The 12135-nt window shown below is 39.0% G+C and overlaps 1 protein-coding gene across 1 annotated transcript in view; it reads left to right on the top strand.

Moving 5' to 3' along the window:
* The window catches only part of rims2a (regulating synaptic membrane exocytosis 2a), a gene marked incomplete in the record, with an annotated part of 256836 nt that overhangs the window by 47229 nt on the left and 197472 nt on the right, over positions 1-12135 (top strand). The window contains 1 exon segment of the mRNA XM_037676440.1: positions 4820-5042. Coding sequence (XP_037532368.1) covers positions 4820-5042 — 223 coding nt within the window.

The following is a 12135-nucleotide window of genomic DNA, read 5'->3' as shown; positions in this document are numbered from 1 at the left end:
AACAGAACCGTGCAGCTAAAAGAACCTCACTGCTAACAGAACCGTGCTGCTAAAAGAACATCACTGCTAACAGAACCATGCTGCTAAAAGAACCTCACTGCTAACAGAACCACTCTGCTAATGACCATTCTGCTGTAGATGCATTTCTTTTTCACTTTTGGTGCTTTGATTTCGTATTTTTGTTGCATGCTTTTGTATTTCTTGTTTTATTTTATTTATTTATTTTAAAAATTTTTTTGGGGGGAATCGAGACGGTCTTGTTCTGAGCATTTCAATGCATTGATGACCTTGTGTTGACCTGCATATGACAAATAAACCTAACCTAGGTAAATGTTGGATGCTGCTGTTCTTTCATGCTCTGATATCAGTTTTTTGTCATTAAATGCACTTTAGTTTAAATCTTTTAAACAAAGTTACACGCACAACTAATCTCTGCTCGGTGAACACAATGACTGGGACACAATTAGCCCTTTAATGTGTTTGTTGAAAAACTGTGGAGCATGTCAGTGGTACCAGATGACCTGATTGCACAGACAAACCCTCCAGGTGATGTGTCACCCTTACATTTGGGCTTTAAAAGTCTGGCTGTGGGAAAAGGATGCATGTTTATCTCAAATGCAGCGCTGTATGTGGTAAAAGGATAGCCCTGCTTAATAATTCATAAGAGCTAATGAATGTTGCAGGGGATATGTGGGGCGAAACCAGTTCTAATCGCCATATTATGAAGTCAGCCCAGTGTTTAGTTTCCAAGGAGATGCTCGTTTGACACGTGTCATACAAAATGCATGTGAGGAGCCATTTTTGTTTAGTCTCCCCAAAACTCAGGAGTTAAGAGTCTAACGTAAAACATCATAGCACTTAAGGAAGCAGCCATCTATAGGACACAAACAGTAACGCAAAGACAATACACTGAGGTCAGGTGTTCTCCTTGTGACCATCAGTGATCACTTTTAAGTAATATAGATCAATACTTGATTGCATTTGTGTTATTATTGTCTAACAATATGCTTCAAGGCACTCCCTGTATCACCTGACGAGTGTCCAGATGTAGAAACGCAGGAGCAAATGATTCATTAAATAAATGCATGGAAACCTGAGAAAGGAGAATTAAGTCAAGTTCTCAAAATCTGATATCGAACCTCCTGAGTTTTAGACGGTCCAATATCAGTAGGGGAGCTCATCTTTGGTACGCCTTATGTCATAACGTCTGTTTTTCATGCCAAAAAACTGCACACTTGTTGTGAGAATGTGATTTTAAGACAAGGGGAAAAAATAAAATTAAATCCACAGACTACTTTTGCTGTGTGCAGAAATAATAAACCTAAAATTAGATGCCAGTATATCACTCAGAAACAGGAAATAATGAAAAGGTTTGTAAGACACATAAGGGGCAATGCTCTTATAAATTCTACAGTCATAAATTAAACTTGTGGCAGATGAGTGTGTTAGCAATGTGTATTAGAGTAACATCTACTGGTTCAAAATCACAAAAACCTGTCATACAGAGCAAGGTATTAAAAAACAAAAACAGACACAAAGAAGTCTTGGCAAATCTAAACTCATTATGTCCAAAATTTATCTCAAATTTTCAGCAACACATTGACAGAACAAGTTAAAAGTTTTCACGTTTGAACAGGCTTTGAGGTAAAAACACACCAGGTTCTTATACTGTCTGCAGGTTCATTTAGGAAACATACTTTTATTAGTTTACAGTTTATTTGTCATATGCAGGTTAACACAAGGTCAACAATGCAATGAAATGCTCAGGACAAGAAGAACCGTCTCGACTCATCAGAAAATAAACAAACAAACAAAAAAACCCACAGAAGAAATACTAAAGCATGCAACAATTTACAAAACAAAGCACCACAAGTGAAAAAGAAATACAACATCTACAAGATGCAATAGAAATATAGTAAACAACATGGTAGAATACAACGGTGCAAGTGAATCAGAACAAAGTACATCACTGAAGACATGATTTAGACAGACAACAATATACAGCAATAAAAAGCAAAAATAAAAATAGTGTCATAAAAACACTGTTACTGTTAGCAACATTATCTTATTAGCATAATGATACTGTTAGCAGTGTGGTCCTGTTAGCAGCATGATGATAGAGTTCGGTCTGTGCAGGCAGATGAAGGATCATGGAGACGGCCGCCATGACAGGCCAGAGCCTGAGCCTGAGACTGGAAGGGAGCCGGGAACTGAACCACAATGGCAGGATGGCAAGGCAGCGACACACAAAACTCCAAATGTGTGTCGCGGTCATACCCGTAATGTGGGTGTACAGTGGAGGCTCAACAAGTCAGAACAAAAGCAACAGGAACAAAAAAAGAGCGACTCCAAGCAGAGCTCTCATCAGGGCTGCCATACTGCGGCACATGTGATGTGATAAACGTGATATTAGAGTCACTGTGTGCTAAACGGACAGGATTAGACACAAGTTCATTAGATGATCAGCTCAGGTTGAGACAAAGTTATTAAAGCAATGGTGAGACGATCAAAGTTCATGCTCAGTAATCCAGGTAGTAAAATCCAACAAAGTTAAGTCAGGTCCTCTGGTTGGTTTCTTTGTGTTGAAACATTGAGTCTTGTGTAGTGAACTAAGCCTGAGGTCAAATCCTGACCTTAAGGACCTTATGGGACAGAAACTGTCATTTCATTGATTTGAATCCAGAAATACAGGTTGACCCATCCTGAGACTTTCTTTCTTGAATTAATCAAGTGAAAGAACACTACTTTCTATTATCATTACTATTTTACAAATGTTTGATAATCAAATTGTGTTAGTTCAAACCATTTTTAAATGTTGAAGTGAACTAATCATTTTTAATTCAACTGTGAAACAGTAATAATGATTTTAATCCTCATGCAAAGTAGAAATCATGTTAAGGTCTGTTACAGAGTAATTATGCATTTTCTGATTTTCTGTCTTTGAATGAGCAGTGTAAGTTGGTCCAAGGTTGGAGTCAAACGCAAGCAAGTTGTTGGAACGAACTGTCATGTTTTTAAATCCTCTCAGACGTAGAGAAGCTGGCACCTGTTTTCACCCAACTCGTCCAGACATTTCTCTCTCTGTCTCTAAAAACATTTTCAATCTGTTCCAAAACACTTTCTGGTTTTCTGACTCCTAGTGACCTCTTACGTCACAAAAACACACCCCTGTCTGGTCGATATTGACCAATCAGGAACCTCCCAAATGAACCGGAAGTAGAGCTCTTTAAAGGTCGGTACTTCCTAGTTCAAACCAGTCGGGTGGAGAGTTGCAGCTCCAGTCGTTTGGGAGAACAGAAGTCCAGCCATGATCCGCAGCTCTTCGAGTCTTGTGGGAATTATACAATCTTCCACATCTGAGTGGAACTTCTGACGGACTCCACTCATGTGAAGTCCACTCGTGAGGTGAACTGTTGTTGATGAAGTCCCGCCACCACTCCGGACGGTTCTCTGCCATCCTACGGAGACGCTGGACCGGTAGCTTAACTGGAGCTCCGTTTCCACTGATTCATCGTCAGAGAGGTAACGAGTCGAGTTTACTACCGAGCGTACTGAGGAAAGCTGGGTTCGAATGGAGGGTGCCGTTCTGTTCAACACTTTTCACTCACGCACACCATCTCCCTCCCTCTAAACTTCATCTTTCCATCTTTAAAATTCTTCTATCCTGCTAGAAATCATTCCAGATTTTTCCAGAAATGTCTGTGGTGAAGCTTGAGGTTTTCAACCATCGCCGTATGGTTAATCAAATTGTACAGCTTGCAAAATTAGCCATGTTGTTGTTGAAATCATTTTGCCAAATTAATGTAAATGTGTGATGTTAAACTTTGATTCTGTAAATAAATGACGCATTCATTTGATGGGTCAAAGAAAATTAACGTCTCACGATACATTTTATTAAATTCAATGCACGACATTATACAGTCCAGAAAAATGAAAGAATCCGTTTAATTTATGAATATATCATGCATATGTTCATCTACACTTGCATGACCTGACTTAACTTTGTTGGACAATGGTGAGAAGGTTTGGACATGCTGAGGAGGGATAGTGGATATATTGGACAACGGCTGTTGAATATTAGGAGGAAACATAGATCATGGATATAGTGAAGGGGGAACTGCAGAAAGTTGGAGGGACACGATACAAAGGATGGAGTGGGCTAGAGGCAGAAGGTCCGCTGTGGTGGCCGAAAGAAGGAAAAATGACCAAGGTGATGTCTTTTCTCAGGAGGTTCATGGTTGTTTAGATGGACATTGTTAAATATTTGTCTGCTAACCGCAGCAGGGCTGTGCAGGAATAGCCTGGCCCGCTGACAGTCCAGGCCCAGATGTGTTTTATGTAATGAAAAGAAGAATCAGAGAATATTGACCTCTGACTGATCACCTGAAATGATTCACAACTAGACAAACTTATAATGAGATACTCAAACAAAACTCCAATTTAGTCCAAATAAAAAAAACAACATATTATGATAAACCTGCCCATCCAACCGTTGGCATCCTCATCTGTCACAAGTGATCCTGTTGAATGGGAAATCTTTAATAACTGGTGGTTGTAAAATAAACTGCCTAAATGTAACTATAAATTACAGTTTGAAGGTTTACAGGAGTTGTTATAAAAACTCTTTATTTTAATTAAATCATGGACTTTGTGTAGGCAGTATCTGAACAGCATAATTAATAATCTTTGTTCTGAGTGTATTTTAAAGTCTATCTATTTCTGCCCTTATAATGATATTAATTATGCACAACCTTTCCTTTCAGAGACAACAACTGCTGCTTTCATGTCCTAATCTCCACCTTTGTCCATCCACCTGCAGGAAGTTACACCAGCAGTTTGAATCGTACAAGAACCAAGTTAAGAAGATGGGGGAGGAGACTAAGCCGGCTCAGGACCAGAAGATCGATGCCCCAACGTGTGGAATATGCCACAAAACCAAGTTTGCCGACGGCTGTGGTCACCTCTGTTCATATTGCCAAACAAAATTTTGTGCTAGGTGTGGAGGACGAGTGTCTCTTCGCTCAAATAAGGTAATTAAGCACGTTTGTTGATTATGAGACCCTTTTCCACTCCACAGACCCACAAACACACTCACACTTGTACTCACTGACACATGCTGGTGACTGAGTGGCTAAAATGCCAACTAATGTGTGCTGCAGTATCAACATCTACTTCACCTTGCTGTTGATCTAACTCAGCTAAATTTGATGTAACAGCTTCAGAGTTTCTCTTCTGTGCTTTAAAACGTGCATTTGTCCCATTTCACCACTGGGGGGAACTCATTCTCTTTTGCTTACTCATAAATAGAGGATAAAGCTGACTTTTTTTATCAACATGGAGGTCTTTCTGCAGACACTGACAAAACTGAGTTTTCTGTTTCTGTTTGTGGCAGCACTAGCAGGACCTAATGCCATTTGCAATGTCTTTCTCCTTTTGTTTTCTTCCCTTTCACCCCCCTCTGTCTTTCTTCTTTCTGTCTGCTGCATTCCTTTTCTTATGGAATTGCAACAGGAGGCCAAAGTGGTTAGCAAATCCTTTTTCTGTGTTTCTTGTGGTTTCACTTAAACACCAACACTGTTTGTACATTGACGTGATTTGTGTAAGTACACATACAGCAGCCGAGAACTTCACGGATCAAAGACGAGCGTGAATCGGCCACGTTGTTCTGGAATATGCAAGAGCAACAAATGTTATTAACGTACTTTTTTATATATTTATGATTGTTCTGTTCAGTGTCCTGAGATGATTTCTGTTGTGACTTGGCGATATATAAATAAACTGAATTGAATTAAAATTAAATAATTCAAGTATCACTACTTGATAGACATTCTGTCAAAATCCTCATTCTCATTTAATCATAAAGCTCTTTTGTTTATTAATATTTTATCAGTTTTAAATAAAATTTAACTCCAAATATGTTAGACTTTAAATCCAGTAATAACACTTATGGAAGCTTGAAAAGGTGATGTCCAGATTTCTTACGTTAATTTTCACCTTTTTGGTATTTTAGCACAGATAAAACACAGAAGTATAGATTATTTGAATGATTATTGTAAAACTTTTTCTAATGTAACCATGTAACAGATAAAGTTTCAGATAGAATATCTGACAATTTAGCTAAAAATGATAATGTACTTCTACTCCAAGTGATCCTGCTTATTTGATGCTAACTTGTGACGCAGCAGAGAACATCTTAGACCAGAAAAGTGCAGTGACTTATTGGACTTATTATTATGGCCGTGGCACATTTCTTTACAGAAAATGAATAAAGTCATTGTCAGTGAGCATGACGTATTGATTTCCCATAGTTGACTTTGCTCTAGGCTTCCAGAGAGTAGTCAGTGTAACAGTTATAACAGTAACAGTCTATATTGACTCTGGAGATCAGCACACATCGATAGGTTTGACTGAATCGCCAGAGCAGCAGAAACGCTGGAGCAGAACTTTGTTTTAATGCCAAGAACACAGTGACATGGGTTTCCTTTATTCTCTGGTAGATAAAAGCTGAGAGATTGGTGACTTTGTCGTACAGATGGTGGTGGTAACAGTGGCAGCAGGTTGGCGACAGACAGGAGAGACTGTGTCAGACAGGCCGGGGCATGTGCCTGCCTTTAATCTACCGTAGTACTTATTATGTATTTTGTCCCTTGAAACACGAGGCGGCTTCTGTCAGCAAAGCATGTGCACTGATGTCAGGGCACTTATAGTTTAAATTTAATAATTATTGTGTACAAAGATTTTGGGACCACACAGGAAGACAAAAACCCACGTATAAGTGTACTGGTCTTATTCTTACTACAGAGGAGCACATGTCTGTGTTTAACAACGCAACTCTGTTCTGAGTATTTTTGCAAATGTATCCCACTTAACATGCATCAGTGGCAATTTTTGCCTCTTTTTTTTTTTTTTTTTGGGGGGGGGGTTCAAGCACCCCTACATTTTAACTCAGCACCCCTGAAAAATGAAGAAACCATCATTAGGATTTTGTAAGGAAACTCAGTTCTCAAACCTTAGATTCACCAAAATATTGAATAAATATGGAATAAATGGTAACAATCTTAAAACGGTAAAATCTGATTTTTTTTGCACGAGTCAGATCCTCGACGCCACCTGTCAGTCAATCCAGTAGGCTTGTCAGCAACTGGCCAATCAGCAATCACAATTTGCCCCCAATTGAAACGTCCCTTACCTGCAGGAGCTGCACCTCCTTTTCCTCCGACAACATTGTCAGGGTTTTGCTTTACGGTCAGAGAGGTTTCATGAAAACTCATCAGGAAAAAATGGTTAAACGTTGTTAGTGGAGAACATGTACGGTAATTCAGACATCGTTACGCTGAGCGCTTAGAGGGTGGAATACAGTTTGTTACATTTCCAGAACCTAAACGAAGTCTGGAAAAATGTAAAAGATGACAAAGACCGGTGGTCGACCTCATGAGTAGCTCAATACAACAGTTATAAACAGGAAGTACCACATTTTCATGGTGGTTGTGCTTGGGCGGCTGTGGCTGAGTGGTTAGAGCAGTCGTCCTCCAATGCAAGTGTTGAGAGTTCGACTCCACCAGCAGTCACATGCTGAAGTGTCTCTGGGCAAGACACTGAACCCCTCATCGCCTCTGATGTGTGTCCCATCAGTGTATGAATGTGATAAAGCTCTGATTAGTCTCTTTAGAATGATTTGTTCAATTATATTTGTTGAGATCTAGTAGAGTGCTGTATGAATGGGTAAATGAGGCACCGATTGTTGTAAAGAGCTTTGAGTGTCTTGATAAGATAGAAAGGTTCTGTATAAGTGCAGTCCATTTACCATTTACATGTTCATCTGTACGAAGGTACCTGCAAGTAAATCCTCTATTTTGGTCATAATTACATTGCATGCTTAATAGTTAAATTAAAGGTTAATAAAACTAGTTGTGCTTTGTTTTGTGTGTTTTGTATGTAGATATATGTTGTAACTTCTGGTTGCACAAGTTTAGTCTTTGTTTGCTATGATCCTTTAAAATACCTATTTGTGACTCAGCTCCTTGTTTACGGCCATACCACCCTGATCTCTGAAGCTAAGCAGGGTTGTATCTGGTTAGTATTTAGATGGGGGACCACCTGGGAATACCAGGTGCTGTAAGCTTTTGCATTTTTCACAAGTCCCACCATGGGGTGCGTTGTTCAAGCCAAGAGTCATTGTCAGTACTGGGGGCTAAGCACCCCAAAAGGTCAGATCCTAGAATCGCCCCTGATATGAATCACAACTACACTAGCAATTAGGCAATATAGGCGTTGATTCGGGGTGAAGAAGTTCAGATGACAATGTTAAAGTAGCATCAGAAAAATGAGCAGCCAATGTGTAAAAAATGATCTGCAGAGATGCATGTTTTGTTTGTAAGTTGCACTTTACCTATCCATTACATGGTATGTAGCATAAACTTAGCAATTTAATATAAACACCATAACAATTGACCATAATTATTGTTATAAAAATGGATTGTTTATTTTTGTGATCATTCTTGAACATTCAAAAAGACACGAGCTGTGTTTACTCAGCCACAAACAAAGGGACACATTTGTGTGTGACCAACAATCTTGTCTAAAAGCTTGAGTGTCAGTGAAAGAGATGGTGGTGGTGAAGTCTGCTCTTTTTCCATCCGTCTACTCTTTCTCGCCATCGCAGATGGTGTGGTGAGAGAGATCTTGTTCTGTGAAACGCTTCTAAATATTCATAAGTCTTTTGTGTCTGGGGTAGCAAGCAGAGCTGAGGATGGTACATCTGCAAATGATACGCTCACTTAGAGTTAAGCAGGTAAATTAGTTAAAACTGGCTCGATCGAGGGCGCCAGCTCTTCATCTTCAAATTTATGATTGCACGAACCTCAGTAATGTCTGAATAAACTGGTAAGTATGTTTTTAATGAGAACAATCGCTGTGATGAACTTGTGACCTGTCCATGGTGTCCAAAAATACTTTGGATAAAGATAGAAGATGTCTGTGAAGCCTTTGGAATCTTGTCATGTTCCTATGATGTCGTCTGACATAGCTTCCAACGACTCCACAAGACCAACAGTTTCTGGAGATGAAGTAATTTAGGATCAAATCAGTTCTTGAAACTACTACATGTTCCTTGTGACCCATCAACTTTTCAGCTATAAAGCAGAATTGGATGGAAAACTGTACTTTTATTGAGACATTTTCAAAACCTTTTGAGATGAAAGATCTGGTGTTCATGTAGTATGACATATCCTGAGATATATTCATACATTGAACGGGTTCTTCATTTTTCTGGACTGTGTAACATACGTGCATTGAACCTAGATAAAAATGTGGACGTGAGACGTTAATTATCTTTGACTCACCACGACAGTGGGTCATTTATTAACAGAATCAAGTTTAACACATCACACATTTACATTAATTGGCAAGAATTGGAAAATAACGACATAATTAATCAGCTTTACAACCAGGAAAACCATACGGCCATGATTTTCCGTTGCTACACCACAGACATTTCTGAAAACATCTGGATTAATTTTCTAGCAGATAGGAGAGTTAAAGATGGAAAGATGAAGTTTATCTGAGAGAGATGTGTGAGGGAATTTGTCTGTTTTAACCAGAACAGCACGCTCCATTGAAATCAGCTTGGGCCAACGGTACGCTTGGTCGAAATAGAACTTTTACCTTGCAGACGATAGCTTCAGCGTCGGTGTAGAGCTCTTCTTTTGACTCTTTTCAGCGTCTCCGTGAGAACAGATAAAAACCTTGGGAGTCGTGTGAGGTTATCCAAACAGAAGTTATAATTCCCAAAATCGTCTCTGGTTCAGCTTGATTGGTTTAGCAGCATCCTGAATGCCCGCGTTCTGCATTCAGGAACTCCCAAACTCTCTGCATCTGAATTCCAAAAACTCCTGAACTCTTCTGTGAACTCTCTGTGAACTCTTCTCCTTGAACTAGGAAGTGCCAACCTTTTTATGAAGGGTCACTTCCGGTTCATTTGAGAGCTTTTTGATTGGTCGATGGACCAAAGCAGAGGTGTGGTTTGTGATGTAAGGTGTTATTAAAAGTCAAGGAAAAGATTCAGATTGTTTAAGAACAGACAGAAAGATTGTTGGAGAAAACCAGACTTAGTGGCGCCTCTCACCAAGTATCTTGCTGTAAAAGTTAAACATGACATTTCTTTTCAGTAAACTTTTCAGTTGACCGAAACCTGAACTTTGACACACTTACAAATTTGCTCACTTCAAAGCAGACGATCAAGAGATTGAATCATTACTCTGTAACATACTCTAACTTGATTTCACTTTGAATTGAGGATTAAAAATCATTACTACTGTTTAAGTAAATAAAAATGAGTAGTTCACTTCAACATGTAAACATTGTTTGAACTAACACAATTTGATTATCAAAACATTTGTAAAATAGTAATGATCATAGAGAATTGTCTTTTCCACTTGATTAATTCAAGAAAGAAAGTCTCAGGATCGATCAACCTGTATTTCTGGATGCAAATCAATGAAATGACAGTTTCTGACCATATGATCCTAAGGTCAAGATTTGACATCAGGTCAAGTTCACTACATTCATGTTAAAAACAATTCTCTAATCTGTTTTACAGTATTCTTTAGTAAGAATCCTGTGGACTGTTTGCTGTGGCCCATTGCACGTCGTATTCCACATTTTTATTCCTCGTGGTTGGGGGTGAGTCTCTGCCTCAGAGGAGTTTAAGTATTTTGGGAATTTTGTTCACGAGAAATGACCTTATGGAGCGAGAGACAAATGGGCATATCAGGGATTTAATGGCAGTAATGTGGACGTTGCACCTGTCTGTTGTGGTGAAGAAGCTGAGCCAAAAGGTGAAACTTTTGATTTACTGGCCCATTTATTCTCACCTGATTTTAATTCTCACCCAGGCTATGGTGATAGGACAGAGATCATGACTGAAATATAAGATCCCAGATAAAAGCAGCTTTCTCTGTATGGTGGCCAATGAGCAAAGAGACGCTTGGAGTAAAACTGATGCGTCTCCACATCAAAACAAGGAGTTTCAAAAGCACTTTTTAAATATTATTTTGTTTAATATAGTTCATGCCTCTTCTTTGGTGTCTTTCTTTTGCCTTTGCTTTGCCTTTGGATGTGTTTTCCATTTCCACCAGGTGGAAATTCAGGGTAGGCCCAGAACTCGCTGAAGGTCATGTATCCTCTCCAACTGGGAACAACTTGGAATCTCCCAGGAAAAGCTGAAGAATGTTGCTGGGATGAAGGATGTCTGTGTTTCCTTCCTCTATCTGCATCTCCTCTACTTGATATAGAAAAGTTTGAAGAAAATAAGTGCACTGAAATGAACAATGTTTGAACATGTTGTTGTCTTATGATTGATAAGTCAATTAAATAAAGATGTTCATTAATATTTCCTCACGCATGATAGTAAAGGAAAGATTGTTGTAGTTTCCACTTTGCACTGTAGAGTTTCAGCTGGCAACGGCGGATGGCACGGTGGATTGTGTTCACTGACAATGCTTTCTGGAAGTATTCCTGAGCCCATTCTGTTATTTCCTTGACAGTGGCAGTCCTGTTTGAGGTGCAGTGACGTTTAAGGGCCCAGAGATCACGAGCATCCAGTAGAGTTGCACGGCCTTGACCCTTACGCACAGCAATTGTTCCAGATTCTCTGAATCTTTTGATTATGTTATGCACGGTTGATCATGATAACTTAAAAGTCTTTGCTATTTTACGCTGGGTAACACCATTCTGGTATTGCTTCACTATCTTTCTGCGCAACAATGGTGGAATGGGTGATCCTCTTACCATCTTGGCTTCTGAGAGACACTGACACTCTGAGAAGCTCTTTTTATACCCAATCATGTTGTCAATTGACCTAATTAGTGTTAATTGGTCTTCCAGCTGTTCATTATATGCTCAATTTCCTTTTTCCAGACACTTATTGCTACTTGTCCCAACTTTTTTGGGATTTGTTGACACTGTGAAATTTTGAATCAACATATTTTTCCTTTAAAATGTTGCATTTACTCAGATTAAACTTTTTATCTGTCATCTATGTTATATTCCGAATAAAATATTGACATTTGCCATCTCCACATAATTGCATTCAGTTTTTATTCACAATTTGTTTAGTGTCCCAACTTTTTTGGAATC

Source organism: Nematolebias whitei, chromosome 5, assembly GCF_014905685.2.
Source record: "Nematolebias whitei isolate Nwh7 chromosome 5, NemWhi1, whole genome shotgun sequence".
NCBI lineage: Eukaryota > Metazoa > Chordata > Actinopteri > Cyprinodontiformes > Rivulidae > Nematolebias > Nematolebias whitei.
This window is presented reverse-complemented; position numbering and strand designations above follow the sequence as displayed.